The 21,510-nt window shown below is 38.2% G+C and overlaps 1 protein-coding gene across 1 annotated transcript; it reads right to left on the bottom strand.

The window, feature by feature from the left end:
• Nucleotides 1-350: 350 nt before the first annotated feature.
• LOC121417404 lies at nucleotides 351-21,510 on the bottom strand. Its single transcript, XM_041611096.1, has 10 exons — nucleotides 21,456-21,510; nucleotides 17,222-17,441; nucleotides 15,543-15,677; nucleotides 14,158-14,251; nucleotides 12,830-12,913; nucleotides 12,040-12,096; nucleotides 6,988-7,226; nucleotides 6,190-6,334; nucleotides 4,264-4,842; nucleotides 351-3,437 (listed from the first exon to the last, which is right to left on the bottom strand). Exons 2-10 carry the CDS (start codon nucleotides 17,384-17,386, stop codon nucleotides 1,702-1,704), a joined length of 3,234 nt encoding a protein of 1,077 aa, XP_041467030.1. The 5' UTR covers nucleotides 17,387-17,441; nucleotides 21,456-21,510; the 3' UTR covers nucleotides 351-1,701.

Below are 21,510 nucleotides of genomic sequence, written 5' to 3'. Positions count from 1 at the left end.
ACAAATTTCAAATTCACAGGGAAATGTCATAATCATACATACATGTATAAAATCCAAGTTTAATTGAAAAGCGACATACAGTTGTGGAGTTAGATGTCATAAGGGAGAATTGCATGTAAACTTTAACGTTGACCTGAAAATGACCTTTGACCTTACCATATGACCTCAGACTGCAGCATAACAAGCAGGTCCCCAAAGTCCATCTACCATCCAAGTTTGGTTCAAAAGCGACTTACGGTTGTGGAGTTAGGTGTCAGAAGAGTCTTGCATGTAAACTTTAACGTTGACCTGAAAATGACCTTTGACCTTACCATGTGACCTCCGACTGCAGCATAACATGCAGGTCCCTCAAGTCCATCTACCATCCAAGTTTGATTGAAAAGCGACATACGGTTGTGGAGTTATGTGTCATTACAGGTTTGTGACAGACGGACGATATTTGGATCCCTTAGTCTCGCCTTCACCTCCGGTGGGCGAGACAAAAATATATCTATAATTGTTACCCAGTAATTGTAATGTAATAATGTTCATTTATGAATCCATCATAAATGAGAAAATATTGTAAAACCAGCACCACCCTCAATTTCTGGAAGCCACAAGTGCTTTGGCTTTTTGGGGAGTGGATTTATATTTGCTGACCCCGTACTTTCTGAAAAACACTTGAAAAATGCGTAACAGAGACATCTTTGCGGGAAAGCAAAGTCGTGTACTAGCAAGAAATTCTTCAGGGCCTCGTTTTACAAACAGTTAAGATCAATAAGATCAATCACAACTATGGACCGCCAGCAACGTCAACATCTAAAATGCAAATTTGTCAAAATATTTTCTAGATATCATGTATGTTCAAGCATTCATCGTTTTCTTAAAGTTTCAGTGTGATTCTCTTTGCTTACTAAGGAGATTGTGCACATTTCCCATACAAAATTTTATGGTGTGAATGAATTTCCATACAGTTGAGATTGATTGGATCAATCGTAACTCTTTGTACGATGGTCTGCTCATCCTAGGACAACTGTCAGGCCAGGGAAAGTGGGATATGACTTCACCATAAGGCATTAACAAAATTCTTGAATGATAAATACAATAGTTTTCTTCCCCAATGAACCATGGGAAGGATCCCAATAAACACAAATAGAATTACAGTTTGAACAAATTCTTGACACTCTGACAGCTTCCCATAATTTAGGCCAGACTTAGACCATGGGCCTCCAAGCCCTCCCACATCTATAAGTATGTATACACTAGTGCTATATACATACATGCAAGTCAAATTCACAAATATCCCATCTTTTCGATAATTTCAAGTGTATTTGACTGAGAGAGATATATGACACACATGCACATGTATTCTTTGTCTGATACCAGTAAATACATTCACAATAAAAGTCAAGGAAAAGTGTCAAATGCTATCCAATACCTTGTCTTACAAAGAGTTGCGGGTGACATGATCAACCTCAACTAAATGGAAATCCATCAGAGTCATAATTTTTGTTACAAGAAATTAGCACGTCTTTTGCAAGCAAAAGAGCAGCATTCTAAATTTCAAAGAAAAAAGTGAATCATATATCACATTGTATCAAGAAAATATTTTGAACATGCATAATTTGATGTTGCTTGTCATCCATATTTTTGGTTGATCAGATCAATCGTAACTCTTTGTAAGACAGGGCTCAGATGTGTCACTGCCTTGTTTCGTCCCCATCAAGTACTGTTCTCGACATCTCCAAGGTCCATAGAGACATTTGCACAGTGTGTATTGTACCCACTATCAACTCCTGTTCTGGTTACCTGAGCAAGGAGATTCACTGAGATAGGCCTTAAAGGTGTTGCTTCCGCTTTGCTGATATCGCCTGAGATGTGTTCTTCATGCCTGTTGGCGTCATTCAAGAGTTTCTGATGGGAATGTAGGTTGGTTAAATTACCATGTTCCATGGCCGGACTGGAGTGAGGAGTCTTATTTTGGAGGCTTACAGTTTTTGCAGGATTATCCTGGGCAGGATGACTATGTGGAAGGTCCAATGAGATAGGCCCTTCCTGCATGTCAGCCTCTTGGTACGGAAGCGGATCTGAGGTACTTCTTTGAAAGACGGGATGGGAGATGTGAGCTTGTGGCATGGTAGGACAATGTTCCCTATCTTCACAATGATGGAGCAAGCTTGATGAAAGTGTTCCGACAGAGTCCCTTCTATGGCTCTGAAGATCTGCCTCGGATAAAGACAGCATTAGCCAATCTTCCTGGACATCTGTGTTTTCTCTCTCCTCTGCATACTTCCTCAAAGAGTCATAGCTCCGGCTTGTTGTCATACAGCTCGGGGCGGACTTCTTTGTAAAAGACGTCTGCATCCGACAATCCTCAACCCTGTCAAAGAATTGCACTTCATCAAACCTCAGGTTTTTGGAAGACTCTTGTTTGAATTGCCCACCTTTGCACGTTTCTGGGGTATCCTTTTTGGGAGATGCATTCGCTATCAAGGATACAGAACTAAGGTCCATTGCTGAGATGGCACTTTGATCACCCTTGACAGGCAGTCCAAACGGTGGATTGAAAGATAGCGTGCCGTATCGCATGGTCGATGTCAGACACGTTGCTGGTACCGTGGGGCTCTGGAATGGATATGATTGTTCTCCTGAACGCATCCCATGCTTCAGAGACGAGGAACAGGCTTTCCCAACCCAGGATGCACTGGATTGATCACATGACTCGGTCGACCTGCTGGAGTTGGACACAGCACCATCCAGAGCACTTGAAGTTCTCACAAACATCTTTGGCTTTGCAGGATAATGGGAGGCAATGTCTTCAGCAAAAGAAGCGAAATCGTCCTTGCAGTCCGAACCATCATTTTTTGTCCCACCATATTTAGAAACTTTGATAAGGTTTTCCCTAAGCTCTTCACAACCTGACTCAAAATGTTTTTCTCTCTGCGGAACATCACCGGTCCCCGCTGCTGATACATCATCCACCGATTCTAACCCTGTAGCATCTTCTTGAGGACCTGTCCGCAAGAACTTTGTCACCTTACTACCCGCATCGTTTTCAAGATTCTCCACTCTCTCTAGCCGAACACCCCCAACCTCTTCTCGTCCATCCAGGGAAAACAGACTGGTTTCCATCAACAGTTCCGCGTTGCTATCGTGCACTCGTGACGACGTGATTGGCATGCCTTGCCCCGAGAAAGGATCACCACCGCTTTCCGGATACCTTATAGGGCTGAATTCTGTCCCGATGTGGAAGGAGACCATCTTGTGTCGTGCCTTGGATCTGAAAGACTGGGCATTGACCCTGTCTTTGGATACGCCTTCTTCAGTCCTGACAGGGGAGATTGGTAGATCACCAGTCTTTGGTATAGGGCTGATGGCAGTACTGGCTTCCAGCGAGAAGTCACATGGTATGTTCTGCCTCGGTGGACTGCTAGCATGAATGTCCTCCTGAATGTGACCTGTTTGAAGAAAAGCAATAAAAGAATATGAAGAACAATAAAGCATTTATGAGTAGCTGATTATCTAGTCGCCTATTCAAAGGGGCTCTATATATTATTCTAATTTGAGGATCCCCAAAATAGAGGAGAAATCTGAAATTTTTTGTAGAAAACAAATGGAGAGTTGTCCACGAAATCAACAATTTTGAAGCATGTTTGCCAATTTGAGGATCCCCATAGAAAGTACAACACTTCTCAACCTTCCATAACTCGCTTATTCTACAACCCATTTTGACGAAACAAGTTTTAGATTGCTCCTCTCATTTTATTCTTTCTGATAAGTTGGATTCTCTCCTTGTGGTGCCAAGAGCCTAATTACAACCCATTCAGATTTTTTCAATTTGATATTGCTGATTGACAAAAGTGTATGAATATGATTCTAAGTCTAACACTGACTCTAGAAATGGTAACTACTGAACTTTCTTTGCCCAAATTGGAAAGACATATCAATGATTTGGAACTATTTTTTTGACTCGCGGAAGAATTGGGGCTATTTTACTGTTTCAGTTGGTGAATTGGATCCCATCATAGCTATCTTCATAAATGGAGATTTATTTTTAAAATGAGCTGGCTATGATACCCTTCTCTGGCCAGATATGGAATGTCAGATAAACATCCTATCCAAAGGTGGTAAACGTTTGACCCTCGAATTTCACGTTTATTTTTTATGAATTTTTCGAAAGTGCCATTTTATCACACAAGTCTATGGGGAATGTTTTACGCGCATGGCACCTTGTATTTTGGTTTCCTTGAATGCATTATCATCACTGAACATGTGAGGACCTACCCCTGTTACTCATGAGACTGGTATCCATACTGCTCTCTTCTTGAGTACCATGTAGTCTTGATGAACAACCTGGTTCATTTAGCATTGAGATATGGTCACCAATCCTCTGTATGGGGCTCAACTCTCTGGTCAAGCCAAGCGTGAAATCCTTCCTTCTCTCCATCGCATCTCCATCCCCTCCTCCGCCTCCATCGTGCTCATCAAATTCTTCTATCGATCCGTGAGCGAATTCTTCCTCTCTGTCGGTCCTATCAACAAATTCGTCGATCCCCTTGTGAGGAGGCTCATTCCTTAGGTCAATCTGTCCGTCCCCTTCTCTTCTATTCTCGTCCGTTCCGCTAAACTCTTGAGAGAAGTCTCTCCTTCTCTCCATCCCTATATTTTCATCTCCTCCTACCTCAGCCATGTGGGGTCTGAACTCGGGAATATCAGGCTTGGAGAGACTGGTTTCCATCATGTTATCGGAAGGCTTTGTGGATTGGTAGAGTGAGTTGCCCTTGATAATTAAGGGTGAGATATGGTCACCATTACTGAGAGACTCCACGGGGCTGGGTGCAATAATAGGACTTGGTGGTAGACCTGTGAGACAACAGAAAAGGACAGAAAGAAGGAAAACGGATGGAAGGAAGAGGAGAAGGGTGGCAGGGAGGATTGAAGGGAGAGAAGATTAGGTTGAAAAGAAAGGAAGGAAAGGAGGAAGGAAAGAATGGAATAAAGGTAGAAAGAAATAGAGAGCAAACAAGAATTCCAAAGAAAGAAAGAATAAAGGAGGACAAGGAGAATAAGGCAAAGAATGAGAAAAGGAAGGACGAGAAAGTGAAAGACTTGTTAACCCTATCTAGGCCGGGGGGGGGGGGGGGCCTCGGAGGCCCCCCCCTCTACGAATCGCGCGATATTTTTGCCGCGCAAATTTTTTTGACCGCGCCGCTCGCTGACTTTTTACTTTCAAGTCTTGCGCAACTTTTGAGACCAATTTTGCGTCACCCGGGTACGTGGTTCCGAAATTACGCAACATTATTTAAGTGCATGTCAGACCAAAAATTGCTCAAAAACGTGATTTCGTGTACAAAGTCAATGCAAATTGTGTTTTCAACCAAAATTCATAAATGCATGATTATTTTTAGTTTTGCTGGTCTAAATGAATTTATTTTATGCTTTTTATGATCACAGAAGAGTCCCCAAAAAATTTCATTGAAAAAACAATGAAAAACAAAAGGTCAAAAAACAAAGAAATACATAAGAAATTGCAAAAAACAATATAATACATAAGAAAATGATTTGATATCGCAATTTTTTTCATGTACACTTGCTAAGAATACCACAAAGAGTTTCTATACCAAAAATTAGTACATTTGGAGCTTTATTTAGGGAGTTAGAGGAAAAAGAATGATTTCGCATACTAATTACGCATTAATTAGCATAATCACTTAATAGCGATTCGCATGAAAAAAATTACTATACAATCTTGTAGATTATGTCCCAGGCAACCCGCGTGCCGATTTTCGGCGCGATCGCGCGGTCGACGGCCGAGATCTTAAGGGGGGCCTGGGAGGCCCCCCCAGCCATATGAACTCCCAAAATACCCCGGCCTAGATAGGGTTAAGTTTATTCACATTTTTTTTTCCTGTTTAGGCTAAGACAATGTAAATCAGGGAATGAAATATTGGAATACTTTGGAATGACACTTTCCTTTCCTTGAGGATCCCATAAGTTGGATAGAGGCAATGAAAGTAATCTGTTTGATAGCATTGCAAGGCAGATTTCTTGTCTGAAAAACATTTAGAACCTCATTTCTTGACAGTATCATGAATGTTGCTATACCATGGACCATCTACCTCCATGCATGGACCAAACAATCATCTATCATCTATTAACCAAATTTTCAACGTCATGATACTGTAAATCCAAGGCAAGTGACATATGTACCTTTACTGTGTGGAGCTTCTCTTATTGGCGACATCAAAGGAGAATCCATTTTCCCACACAGGGGTGATGCTTGGAGTTGTACATGAGGGACTGGTCTAATTGGGGTGGTCCTGTAACGAGCTATTGGACTAGACGAAAACTGGCTCTGTTTGGATAGATGAGAAGATAAGGGTTAAGGTAAGGGTTTGAAACTAGAAAGAGAGTTTTAAAGGGGTAGCTGATAAAGGAATTGATGGCTGAAGCTGTACATAGCTGTTCTGTCTGCAGCCATCGCCATTATTGCCACCACCACCCCCTTCATTATCACCATGCTGATCATCTCCAATCTTCATCATTACAAACATGATCATGACCTTCATTGGCATCTCCACCACCATCATCATCATCATCATCAACACTACGATCATCATCATGATCATCATGCCTATCATATCATCATCATCCCCATCATTATCATTGTTACCATTACACCATCATCATGATCACTGTCATAACCATCATCATTATCATCATCATCATCTCAATCCTCCTCCTCCCCATCATCTTTATCATCATCATCTCCATCATCACATTTATCACCGTCATCATTACTATTACCACCACCACCACCATCATTGTCATCATCCATCTGTAAATGAGAGAAACATAACTGCAACTATATCAATGACTAAATTTTACTAATCATGATACTCCCTGAAAAGCACACACACACACAACAGCCCAACTGACGCAGAAAAAAACACCCCCACCCCGACTAAAAACATGAAATAATGAACAACCCACTTTCCCATATCTCACCTCAACTGAATTAGGGGTCTTCGGCATACGTCCGTAGTCTGTCGGGCTGCACTCCTCACTGGACTTGATTGGTGAGATGGAGGGGGAGAACGGCCCGCTCTCCCTGCTACTAGCCGATAGAGGGCTGGCCGAGGGCACTCCATTGGAGCTGGACTCACTCTGTGTGAAGAGTTTGCGGCGCAGGGGAGCGACGGGGAACGATTCCACGCTGGATTTAGTGTACATGAAGCGACCCTTTCCTACGATATGAAATGAGAGCTAAGCCTTGTTAAAGGCCATACGAACCAGCAGCCTTAATGGCTCCACTTCAAGTCCTCAACTACTTACATCTGGCAAGGTCCATTACAAATGATCGAACATTTTGTGCTGAGTCCATTGGAATGAATACACTAAATCACTCCTAAATACATTCAATGTGGAATAATTATATCGTACAACTTAAGAACATTTTAGTTTCTCAACAAAAATAAAATCACAGGCTAATTTAGCCAAGTGCTATATTGCTAATAGTTCTCAAATAATCTCAAAGGTATATTTTAAGACTAGTCGTTAAAACACATAGTCAATGAGAGCAACAGACAGCTTTCCCTTTAAAGTGTGACAAGTAAAATATCAACTCAGTGAACTGACAAACAGCTGTGAGTGACCTCTCATTGACTGTGACAGGTTAGCTACAGGGTTGGCGACTTTTTTGATTTTAAAAAAAAAATAAAAAAAATCGGATTTATTTGATTTAAATCAGATCTTTTTGATTTTTTAAAAGTTCCTTCGAAAAAAGGGTAATTATCTCCCCCCCTTACTCTTACAATGACATCAATATTGATGTTATACATTTCACCCCTAATATTGTTCTTAACCACATATTTTGTAATTAAAATCCAGTAAAAATGGACAATTAAAAATAAATTTGAGGAATTGTGTATCTGAACTTATTTCTATCATACATAGGCCTATGAAGAAATATTCCATAGGGAATTCCCAGTGAGTAGAGAAAATTCCCATCTGGGATTTTTCATTCAAATATTTAAAAAATCCAAGAGAAAAAATCCCTTATCAAAACTGCCAACAAACCCTTTGCCAATTACTAGTATTCATGTATATTGTAAGAGAAATAATTCAAATCAATTATTTTTTTCAATTAGTCACAGCTTTACAATAGTCAAAAAAAGACTACAACTGTATATGTTTAGGATCTTTTTGATAAAAAGCTCTTCTCTTGCTACAGATATAGATGCAAAACTCTCAGTTTTGGAGAACGATATAGGAGATAGCTTAGTCAAAGGGTGACTATACTACATTTTGTTACTGTGATTTTTTTTTACATTAATCTACAATTTTCATTCCCATATTCTCTACAAAAATATCTGTTTGATGCATGAAGTATGAAAAAGAATCTACTTACTTTTAACTTAAAGGATAAAATCTGCAAAACTGCTTAAATTACAACATATGTATTACAAAAAGAAGTATTTTATTTTAAATGAGACACAGCTTACAACTGCCAATGATTGTAACTGAAGTACCTGCATCTTAACATTAAAATGCAGTGTTAAATGTTTATTTTGAGTTTTGCAAATTGTTGTTATAGAGCTCTTTCCATTATTACATGCAGATACAAAACTTCCATTATTTGTAGCACTGAGCATAAAATGGGCTGCAGTGGCTTAAAAGGTTTATAAGAGAAAGCTTATGACTGTACTACATTATGTTAATGTGATTTTTATAATTATGTTATTTAAAACATCAAATGTATGATAAATGTAACAATATGAAATAAGAGGCATGTTAAATATGTTGATTACATGCAGGTATCATTTTTTTTTTATTTTTCATGACAGAAGTAGTTATGTGTAGGCGAAGGATCAATACTGGAAAACTGCCAACAAACCTTTTCTCATTGACTTTTATATATTATATATTTTTTTTACAAACTGCTCTCTGAAAAGTTGGATTATGTGAAAACTTTATGTTAAGAAAGAAATTGACTAATAATAACTGACAAAGAATGTAAAATTTCAGAAGGAAAACTTGACATAATTTACAAAAAATGAGTACCTATTGACAACATACATCTGTAGTTTTTAAGGAATTACCTGATTTATTAATTTGATTTTAATTTGTTTTAAGTAGATATGAAGACTTTGTTGATCTTTTATTGATATAAAGTTAATTCAAAGTTTTTCAGTTGACCTGAAGAATTAAAACTGCATTGAACAAATACTTTGTCCATGATTTGTACATTTTTTAATGGAAGTGATTTAAATCAATGATTTTTTTAAAAAAAATCATGGTGATTTAAATCGCGATTTAAATCACGATTTAAATCAACGTGATTTAAATCCGCCAACCCTGGTTAGCTAGTCTTAAAACATACCTTAGAGATTATATAACCCTTAGTAATTCAGAGATTAAATGAGCCTATGAATTCATTTGTATAGAGAAACTAATATGTTTCAAGAAGGTATTTGTTTGGCTCCTTAGTAATATAATTATTGCAGTATGAACATACTGAGTAGTGAATTACTGTTCTCTTTCAAGTGGGTCTATATCACAATACTACACTGCTTAGAATGGTGCATTATGGGTCAGGAATCTGGCCAGATTTGAGTCATTGAGGACATGCAGTGGTGCTATGTATAAAGGATGTTGGTCTGCATGTAGTCTGTACTGGCTTTGATACTTTCTGCCAATCTTATCTGTATACAGAAAGTGACCTGGGCGCAGTAACACAAAGGTTTGCGATGAATTGCAAATATGAGAGAAGCGCACTGATTGGTCCCTGGTCAGAATTTCAAACCAAATGCGCGTGTAACGTTTATATTGATTGGTCAGTTCATTTAGCGATTGATCGCTAATCTTTGTGTTACGGAGCCCAGCTGTCTATAATGAAATGATCCTGTCTGTAGATGCCACACAAATAATGATATTGCCATTTTTTGAAATATATATTTGATAATAATTTTTCGAAAAGTGTCCAGACCAAAATATAGCAGTGTTGGGGCAATATTTAGAAACGTCAATACACCCAAATTATGATTTTATGAATTAGCATAAATGTATTTAAACATGAAAATAAATAATTTGGGTACAATTGACAATCGAATTGTGGAGATTACGGTATGAGTGACATCGTGCCAATTTTAATCGCGATTGCGCGATCAGAAGTCAAGATCTGAGGGGGGGGGGGCAAAAACAGCACCCCCTCCCCTTGGGTTATACAATTTAAGAATAGCCTGAGCTATATATGGTCAAGAGCTAGACAGGGATATATCAGTTTTATGAAACACCCACACTGACCCCCCCATACATGGTCATGTGTCATGAGGTCGCCCCCTTTTGCGTTACATGGTAATTTTTGCTTTTGTGATGCACTTTCAACTTTAAAAACATTTATCTGACAAAGTATACACCCTATGATAGCAGAAGTATACATTTTCTGAAAGGAAATTGCACAAGGAATCCAAATCTGCACTCAAAAATAGCATTAGGTGTAAGGCAACAGTTTTACATGGACTTGAATAGGGAAATTCTGATATTTTTTTTAATCTCATGGTTTTTGTCATAAAATTTTGTGTAGTCCCCCTATGACAAAAATAATGCTATATTATGACAGAACACATTCAGACCTTTCTAACAATATATAATTGTGTAGGGTTCATGTTCAATTAATGATCTGAAAATTTACTCCGACTTTAGCCAAAAAAAAATCATGAGTTTCAGGAATCGTGTACTATATATCAGGTATTATAATGCTTGCAATACCAACATTTGTTGGGTTTTCTTTGCCTTGTACATCAGAATTTATAAGTTATTAACATTTTAAAAGGAATTGATGGTACATGTAGGTACATAAACAATTCAAAGGAAAAGTAACAATTGAAATGTAAGTTACACAATTTGCTTACCGAGGCTCTTATTACAATGATCTGCCAAGAGATGATGACATGCAAGAGACAATGTCTATAGGTTCAGGAGTAAAGACTGAAACAATTTTGCCGATGCTATACATATATTCATATGACTACTGCAGCTTCATGAAAGAAGTTTCTAAAGTGCAATTGCACACATTAAATCCACATAGTCTGTGTTTGATAGTTTAAAGCCATGGCAGGTTTTGATGAGTTCAAAGCCAAAATATAGTATGCAGTCCTTTGGTATGATAGCATTTGAGGTAGGTTATGTCAATTTGACCATTTCACACAGACACTTATTGTTTTTTTATAATGTCAGTGTGTGTATTTAGTGAAATACGTATACATGAATGTGTAATAAGACATCAGTGAAGATGTACAAACTTGGTGCTTTTAAGAAAATAATGCTAAACCTTCTAAAATTCGTAACACATTTTCTGGATGTTTGAAGGTCATTGACCTTTGTCAGTTAATAATTTGGATGATTTACCTAGATACTAAGCAGTATTTTCATCCCCTCAGAATTGTAGGAAGTGTTTTTTTTTAATTGATGCAAGTTTAGTGCTAAACAATAACTGTCATTCAAATATGTGTCAATCTGGAAGAAATGTCAAAATTAAGACATTGCAAATTTATCAGATTTTTATGTTTCAACCTTATCACACAGGTCTATGACATGGCCAAACCTACTTTTCAATCATTAGACAGTAAAGTAGAGTATGTTAGCTTTAATTTGATACCAAGTTTGTAGGTTTAGGTTTAGGTAAGTTTTAACAAAAATATTGATTTTTTCCCAAAAATTGCACCAAAAATTGCGTTTTCCCATTGACTTTGTACAGGCGGCGCCGCTTCCGGCACCACCCCTCATCACCTCTGGTGTCCTGACTTTTGAGAGCTATAACTCAAGTTCTATAAAGTCTACAGCAATGAAACTTTCCAGGCTATTGCCTTATTAATTCAGCTTTAAAATGATACTAAATTTGTTGGAATAGCCTCTATGGTTTTGAAAATAATTAAGAATTACTAAAGCACGAAGCCAAAATGTGTAACAGCACCACCCTTTTTGGGGGGCGAGCTCATGACGCATGACCAAATGTAAGATGTGTCCCTTCCCATGAAGATAGAATTGTGTTGTACTTACCAAGAAAAGCTTCCAAATCAAAATTGAGTGGAAGAGTAATGGCCGTCTGACAGCTCACTACAGAGAGAGATGTTATAAAATAAATTATTAATCATTTGCAGAATTGATTGTATGCTTGTTATATAATGCATTCATTCATTCATTCAATTTAACTACTTTATTTACCTTTAACATTGCATGTGTTCTGTCGAGGTGTAGTGGTTCTGACTCTCGCCTTGTAATCAGAGGGTCGTGTGTTCGAATCCCACCATGGGCTAGCGTCCTTTGGCAAGGCGTTAATCCACACTTTGCCACTCTCCACCCAGGTGTTAAATGGGTACCCAGTAGGATGTGAAAGCCTATATGTAGTACATGTATGCCTAGCAATTAAGTCTTGGAACTCTTTGTTGGAATGCTCCCCAGGGAGTGGAGAATGTGCATACATTGTATGCGGGCATGCAAGGATCCGATGACCGGGGTAATAATAAGTCTGTAAAGCGCTTAAAGACGTCGTTCCGATGTATTAAGCGCTGCATAAATGCGGACCATTATTATTATTATAATTTACTGTGCTACTTCATCATTCATGCTAGAAACTGCAAAGGAAGTGTTTTAGTTACTATTTCTAAATGCTCATGAACTATCACAGTTTGAGGCTTGTATTGTAATTGTGTCATAACGGGATATAAGCCAGATTTCAAAATACAAGTTATTGAGTTTTAGCAATGTGAAAGAGAACTAGAGATCTGAAGAAAACAATATAAATATGGGGAAAAACGTATTTGCATGAATTTTTACAATTTTTTCTTACCATCAACCTTTCCCGACACACTTCCAAGGAAGGATCCATTCGTTGATGAACAAAGGGAATTATCCGCTGAGTGCTCACTTAAAACTGCAAGAAAAATAGAAGATATATATGAGCAGCAGAAATAAAAAGGCAATTTCACCCCCGAAATGCTCAAAAGAGCCCTGGAAAATTAAAAAAAGAGCCCCCGAAATTCCCCATTCACTGAAAAGCAAAAGGTTATCCAATGTTGCAGAATTTAGGTAATTGGATGTAAAAAGCTTTGTTTCACAAAGAGTTCAGTTTGACTTAGATTTGCACTTTTTTCAAATGAAGGTGAAGCATAAAAAGCACCCCTACATTGGTCAAATTATGCTTAGGGGGCATGAAGTTACCTTGTTACCTTGAAGTAACCTTGATGGCCACATCTCACTGTCTTCATGAGGGTGTACAGATGAGTGTGGCAGGGTTAAGGAGGCTCTTAGAGCCCATTTAAAAACTCAATTTTGTCTTAAATTGCAGGAGTGTTGGTGCCTCAATTGTGGACTGTGGGAGTTTATTCCATTGATTGACAACCCTTTGGCTAAAGAAGTGTTTCCTTATATCCAGTCTAGATCGTTGCTTGGCAAATTTAAGAGTGTCCTCTTGTTCTGGCACATTCTACTCTCTGGAAATAATTGTCCGGGTTTGATTTGTCCATTTGTGTAATAATACGGTATGTTTGAATGAGGTCTCCCCTTTCTCTCCTTTTTTTCTAACGAAAAATAGAGTTCCTCCTAATACTGCTTTAACTGTTGGCAGGTTTGGTAAAAATATACCTGTTCACACTCTGACCAGAGGAGTGGGACAATGTACCAAGACTTTGATACCTAATACCCAAATGAAAAGTAAGCTGAAATGCTAAACGCACTGCTAAATATTGGTGGCTTTGGTAAGAATCCACGTGTCAGGGGTGCGAGTGGTCACAAATAAAAAGATGTGAAAAAAAGACTGATAAGTATTGAAAAAGTCTGAAATAGGAAGAGCTCCCATACTTTTCGTACAGAGAAAAGCCAAATAAAAGCTAAAATTCAGCTGAAATCAAAACAAAAAAATCTGAAATCAGATAAAAATCTGAACTGTCACACCCCTGACCTGTTCACACTCTCACCAGATTTTACCCAAGATTTAGACACTTAACGCCTGAATGAAACGTAATTGAAACGTTGAATTACTTTCAAACTACTGGCAGTTTAGGTAAGAATCTACCTGTCCACTCTCTGACCAGGGGTGTAAGACAATAAACCAAGAGATTCAAATATACGTATAACATCCAAATGAAACGTAAATTGAAACGTTTCATTTTTACTTACTGCTAACAGTTGGTGGTTTGGGTGAGAACGTGACCTGTTTCATTGGCTTGGATTCTGACCAGGGTGACGGGACAACTACTTTCTGCGAGAAGAACTGTAAAATTGGAAGAAAAATTAAGGGAATGGTTCAATACTGTGATCAACAAACTCTGTATCAATTAAGCTCAATATGAAACATAAATCTTACAACCGAAAACATGATAAAGTTCTATTATATAATATAAAGTGGATTTTCTGAATGAGTATTAAAGTCATGTCAACTTAACCCTATCTAATTTGACAATGCATGGAAGAAAAATTTCTTTATAAAGTCCTGGGGCCCATTTCATACAGAGTTACAACTGGGCCATGTCTTCCAAAGATTTGCGATTGATCCAATCAATCATAACTGTGGACCGCCAGCAACATCAACATCTAAAATGCAAATTTGTTCAAAATATTTTCTAGATATGATGTATATTCATACATTCATCATTCTATTGAAGATCCGGTGCGATTGCCGATTCTCTTTGATCAATATAAGGGGATTGTGCAAATTTCCTGTTGAAAAACTCATCGTATGGATGGATTTCCATAAAGTTGAGATTTATTGGATCAATCTTATCTCTTTGTAAGACGGAACTCTGTTGTAACTTTGCCAATATGGCAATTTCATTATTATTATGACTATATTATGATGCATACATTTAAGCAATTTTGTGTATTCAATGATAGGGCGTAACATTTTCACCTTAGCCCTACTTAAATGAATAGATTGAATTTGAATTGATGTAATAATACCAGAACATGCTATCAGTAATGTATGTTGAACTTAGATTTTTGGTAAGTAGTATATACATGTATATTGATTTGTTATTGTAAAGTGCATTGAAATGTTAATGTAATGCGCCATATAAATGTAACTTATTATTTTTATTATAACTGTCATGGTTACCATGGTAAATATAGTTGTTATAATGGCAAAGTTACAATAGTTCTAACTCTTAATGAAATAGGCCCCTGATGATGGTAACTACAATGGTAACGTGGCAAACATGCATTTTATGTACAGTAGACTTTGCTGGCTTTCCATAGTTGCGATCGATCTGATCAATCGCAACTGGAGATTGATCCAATTGATCGCAACTTTTTGTCAGATGGGCACCATGACCCTCTGATTGCACCAAAAAACCAAGGATGTCGACCCCGTAAAAAAGAATCGCAGGGGTTTGAGGGATCAAAAGGAATTTGGAGTGGAAAACGGGCAATTTAAACATTCTCCAACAGACATGTGCAGACATACACAAGTTTGAGAGTTGACAATGCATGTATTTTTCAAAATCATTAAACCTGCAATACTTAAAGAAAATAGAATACTGTGGAAATGGTGGAAAATGAAATCTCACCTGATTAATTGCTTGTTGGACCTGTTCTTCTTTCTCTTTTGGGATGAATGATGCATCCTGTTGTTGGGGTAACTCGTCTATATCAGCTGGGAAGAGCAGAGACATCTGATCGATAGACCACCGAAAGCCACTCTTCTGTTTAAATCAGAAAAAAAAAAATTTACCATGCATCATCACCATCATCATTTATTATTAATACTATATTATTATCATTATCAGTATTCTAAACGGATACATTTCTTCCATGTCTTGATTTATTTCACCTGGGTTGAATGCAGCACAAACTGGATTGATTTCTTGCTGAAGGAAATTGACACCTGGGCCCAGTTTTACAAAGAGTTACGATGGTCTGATCAATCTCAAGTATATAGAAATCCATCAATGTCATCATTTTTTCTTTCGGAAATTTACTTATTGTCCTTTGAAAACAAAGAGAAGCATACTGAATTGTCAAGAAAACAGTGAATGTATGAATATACATCATTGCTACAAAACATTTTGACAAAACCATGTAATTTCAGATGTTGATGCTGCTGGCTTTCCATAGTTGTGATTGATCGGATCAATCGCAACTCTTTGTGATACGGACCTCTGGAGTAGGATTTGAACACACAAGAGTGACGAGACAGGAGTCATACATTAACTACTATGTTTTTGTATTTATGTAACTCCCGTAGGAACTCGGCAGGACAGCATTTTTTTTGCTGGTAAACACCAAGCTGGTATATAACCAATTACCTAGGAAACATTTTACGTCTAGGTTAATCAGTCATAATGGCTGACATTATAGATAGTACTTATTCTCGGGCCTTTTTATGGAAGTGGAGACAATGGCAAAGCGGGGATTCAACCTCCCCAACTTGCGATTATGAGTCCAATGCTCTAACCATTGGACCACACGACCAGTGAAGCCTCGACTGAATCAAAACGATTTCCTTAGTCCCAAGAAATTTTTCCCTGTACTAGCTTATACTTCTGTGAAGGCCTTGACAAGGGTCAAAACACAATAACGTTTGAATTGATCACCTGAAAGCACCCAAATAGTTCCTACAAGAATTTACCTTCTTGCTACAGGATGTGTTCTGACTAGAGTTGAAGTCACCTTCTTTTAATCTAAAGTAGGGTAACATAATAACATTTGAATTGATCACCTGAACGCACACTTAGTTCCTACATGAATTTACCTTCTGGCTAGAGGATGTGTCCCGACTAGGATTGAATTCACCTTCTTTAAATCTAAAGCAGTGTCACATAATAACATTTGAATTGATCACCTAAACGCACCCTTAGTTCCTACATGAATTTACTCTTTGGCACCATGGTGTGTGCTGACTAGAGTTGAATTCACTTTCTTTTAAACTATTAAGCAGGGTCACATAACGTTTGTACTGATCACCTGAAAACACCCTTAATTCCTACACAAATTTACCTTCTTGCTACAGGGCGTGTCCTGACTGGACTTGAATTCACTTTCTTTTAAACTATTAAGCAGGGTCACATAACGTTTGCATTGATCACCTGAAAGCACCCTTAATTCCTACACAAATTTACCTTCTTGCTACAGGGCGTGTCCTGACTGGACTTGAATTCACTTTCTTTTAAACTATTATGCAGGGTCACATAACGTTTGTATTGATCACTTGAAAGCACCCTTACATGTACTTCCTACACAAATTTACCTTCTTGCTACAGGGCGTGTCCTGACTAGACTTGAATACAGATGGGCTGAATGCAGGTAGATGCATGCTGTCAAGACTAGCTGTATCAAATGGATTCACGGTCAAGTTTGCTGATGACGTCATTGATGATGTCATTGACAAAAGCCCTTCCTCCTCCTCTGCCATGGTGATGGAGGATCAATGAACAGGTCAGGAATGAATCTGAAGAGTAGGCATCAACCTAATTTAAATTTTCACACAAAAAAAGAAGCATGCAGATTGTTATAAGGGTCATTCCATGCCAATTCACCCAATGAATGTGCAATTTTGCACCCGACCCTCTCGGAATTCGTTGTAATTTGGTATACATAAAAGTCCCTAAAAAATTGTGGCTGCAATGATAGTGAGCCGTCTGTGTACTAGGAGAAATTTGAAAAATAAAAAAAACTCAAAACTTGCTGCCAGGGCCAGGGGCCGATTGCACGAAAGGGTCTTTCCAAGGACCGTCTTTCGTGTCGCCCATTTTTTATGATACGCTATAAGCGGGGTGTTTCTGAAATTTATGATAAAGAATAAGATTCGGTAGCTTGCGTTTAAATCAAATTTTATACAATTTCATGATATAGTCTCACATCATTGAATCATTTTATAAAGAAATATTTTGTTTATTTTAACGGACAAATGAAATATGTTTGCAGATGATTTATTTAAAATACGTTTCACATGGTGCATCATAAAAGATGGGCGACACGAAAGACTGTCCTTGCAAAGACCCTTTCGTGCAATCGGCCCCAGCTGTCTAGATCTGATCAAGCCAGGATGGCCAGCGCCAGGCGGCTAATCAGGGGCATGAGGGGGGCAGACTGTCGTAACTTTCATACATTGTGCAGAATTCCCATCAAAGACAGGCAACAAGTACAACCACAAACTCTACTTCTAATCTTAAATCTACATTTAAACAGATTCATTCAAAAATCTGAGTCGAAATGACAAATCAATATTCAAGTTTATTGCATAAAAGGGGAAGTCACCCTGACAAAAGTTTAGTAAAAAATAACAAAAAACTAATTAAAAATATTGGAGAAAATTTAGGGAAAAACATTCAAGAACTGGAAAGTTATTTGAATTTCCTTTTATTTGTGTGATGTCATATGCAAACAGCCTCCAATTTATCATGAATAAAAAGAAATCAATTAACAAAATCACACTACTATAAAGATAACTAGAACGAGAAGGATAAAGGACTTGAACTGGAACCATGACTGCTGGAATCATCAGCATTCTTCCAGAATCTTGGGTAAAGGTAAATATTACTTTCTCCAAAAGCTGCAAATGGTTAACCTAAATTCTGTATATCAACAGTCAAATAATTTCACCCCTGCTCCCGAAAGATTTTTTTTGTCACTTTATGTATGATTAACAAAATTGAAATTCATGCATTTCATATCACATAACTAATGGGAAGTGGGGCACCTGGTTTAACATCACAAATAAAAAAAAAACTTAAAATTCTAATAATTCTTCATTTCTATTCTAAATCTTCAACACATTTTCTTCAAACTCTTACCAATAAATATATGTTATATTATTAGTTATTTTCATAACAAAGTTTCCATCAGGCTGATCTTCACCTTTAGCTTAAAGCCTCGAAATGCAGCCATCTCATTAATTCAAATCCATCTATTGTGCTTCGACGTAATTTTCATATGGACTGAAGTTAGTGACTATAAAAGGGTGAGCTGATGAAAGTAATCTCTTTGGTTGCTCTAACTTCAGTCCATATTAAAATTATGGCAAAGACAAGCGAAGCCAAGTCTGAGAATTCAAAAGATGACATCGAGATTGAAGCCGAAATACAGCGGTTCCCGATTGCGATATTTGGTAAAGCGGTGGGCAAGTTGTAAATTGACTTCAAAATGTGACTGAGCAGTCAGTAGCATGACTGTCTTTGCAAACAATCTTCTGCTGAGGAAATTTGATGAGAGGACAGGTATAACTTAATAGCCCTGACCTAAATAGATGCTTCTTTAATTTAGGCCTAGGCTCGAGTCTAGATGAGTGACTGAACTTCTAAATAAGAAAAACAATGTATTTTGTCCCCAAGAAAAGACCAAGACGCCCACTCACACTAGTGCGAGGTTTTTTATTAGTATACTTACGTCGCACAAAGAACCGCGTTTGACTTGAAGTTGAAGGCAGCTCGCATCTATGGATTTCTAGCTAAAACTAGAGGATCCCGGAGGGGCCACTTACATTGACGAGCGGATACTATGCCCGACCAAAAAAACACGTAAAAAGGATGTCTTTTTCACGACAGGGCACGTTACGTACGTAACATGATAAGGGTGTCAAAAACACAAAAATAATGAAAAAAGGGTATCTATTTCACTAGGAAAATTACGTGTTTAGGGTCGAATTTGCGAGGATGATAAAACAAAATTCAAATGTTTTATAAAGGATGTCCTTTTCGCCCCAACACTTCCGTGTTTAGAGTCCCATTTGCGCGAGGTGTAGAAGGTGGGGTCGTACTAAACCAAATAAGGTAAAGCCGACGACCGAAGGACTCATAACAATAAACATTCCTCTACTTGTTTAGGGGTTCATTTCAGGGAATATTTGCCAAGAGTATCGTTTTGTTTCCAATACTAGTTAAGGGTAGGGTTTCACACGCCAATACTTGTTAAGGGATGCATTTTCAGAATATGGAAATTACGCGTTTAGGGTGCTTTTCGAGACCCCATGGTCGCGCATGGTATCCACTCGTGAATGGAAGTGGCCCCCAGAATAGAGGATACTAGTACAGAGCTACCAAGTCTCATGCATTATGCGTGAGACTCAAGCATTTTGGACTCTTGTTCATCCCCTCAAATCTCTGTCTCATGCAACTATCACAGCCTATCCCCATATACATTGTACACAATGTCTGTGATCTCACTCAGATTCACAGAAAATCTCACGCATGGCTGGTCTTTGAACTTGGCATCTCTGCTAGAAGTACTAAGTAACTAATGTATTGTTGTTAATTGTTAGCATGATCATAAGTGGGGTTGGCGTGCTGCGACGGCTCACGCCACTTCTGCCTGGCGTCCACAATGGCTGAACACACATCTCTTACTTAGGTCACCTAAAATGACCTAGGCTTCATTTTTCAGTGCGCAGCGGCATGTATTAAAACCCTTGACTTGAGTGGGCCAGGCAAAGCGCTAGTCTGCATGTCTGTCTGCAGGGCCTGATCTGTAGACCAAAAGCTTCGGTCTATGTCATGTATGTTATGTTGGTTGACCATGTTGGTTGTTTAGCTGAACTTCGTTGGCTTCACTCACCAAATACAGAGACCGAAGGTGAAAATCAAGCGTGATCTGTACTGTAGACAGTGTAGTCTGTACTACAGTAGGCTACAGCAGGGACTCAAATTTCAAAATTGAACTTTGAGAATGATTTTGAAGAGCCCCGACAGGGGATTTTGCATTAAGTCCCTATGGTGGCTGCAATGATATCAATATATATAAATTATTTATGATCACAAAATAATTTTAATATTTGTTAAATAAGATTTTTTATCTCTAAATTGTTCGTTAAGACGGCATTGCTTTCCGGAAGTACGTCATGCATAAGCGGTTCAAGGGTCGACGCTATTGTATTTCCGTTGTTTACATGTGGAACGAGAGGTCTACGCGGCATCAGTTAGGTAAGAAATCTTCATTTTTTTACATTTTTTAAAGTAGTATTTAAAACCTTCCTACGCATTAGGCGTAGGAAGGTGTAAGAATTAATAAAATTAACAAATTTGTAGTTAGTTCGGTTTAAAAAGATGGATTTTGGGGGGAAATCCATCTTTGTTTTGGTCGTTCGCTGAAGGCGTTATGGAGAGAGTGTCAAGACGTCAATGATGAAAGAATGTAAGACATATCTAAAAAAATCATCATCATTGCGTCCTCAAGACTACAATCGGCCCCAGCTGGTTAGATCTGATCAAGCCAGGACAGCCAGCGCCAGGCGGCTAATCTGAGCTCCCCCGCCCGCTCCCCGTCGAACGAAGCCCCAGGCCGCTGCTGAAGCCTGACCATGTCCATGTTGCCTTCTTTCCTTTTTTGTAAACAAATCAAACGACCGAGAAAATGCCAAACAAATATTAATAAAATGATTAGATTTGATGTGTTTATGATAAAGAACGTATGAGCATACTATACAGCATCTCTAAGCTCTCTCAAAACTACGGGTAAAGTCATCAAATAAAAGAAATTGAGTTATTTACCTCGGCCTGCACCTGGCTTAGCTTGAACTCTTCAATTTTTGAAAGCGGCGCCGAC

This window comes from Lytechinus variegatus, chromosome 6 (assembly GCF_018143015.1).
Source record: "Lytechinus variegatus isolate NC3 chromosome 6, Lvar_3.0, whole genome shotgun sequence".
In the NCBI taxonomy this organism is placed as follows: domain Eukaryota; kingdom Metazoa; phylum Echinodermata; class Echinoidea; order Temnopleuroida; family Toxopneustidae; genus Lytechinus; species Lytechinus variegatus.
Note: the sequence above shows the minus strand (reverse complement) of the source record. Positions and strands in the feature narration are given on the sequence as shown.

Bases quoted from the DNA above. Each gene is read 5' to 3' on its own strand.
- LOC121417404 (XM_041611096.1), bottom strand. From the start codon at position 17,386: ATGGCAGAGGAGGAGGAAGGGCTTTTGTCAATGACATCATCAATGACG. The intron at 15,678-17,221 runs GTAAATTTGTGT...TGATTTAAACAG, and splicing joins ACACGCCCTGTAGCAAGAAG to AAGAGTGGCTTTCGGTGGTC. The intron at 7,227-12,039 runs GTAAGTACAACA...TTCATATCGTAG, and splicing joins TGATTTGGAAGCTTTTCTTG to GAAAGGGTCGCTTCATGTAC.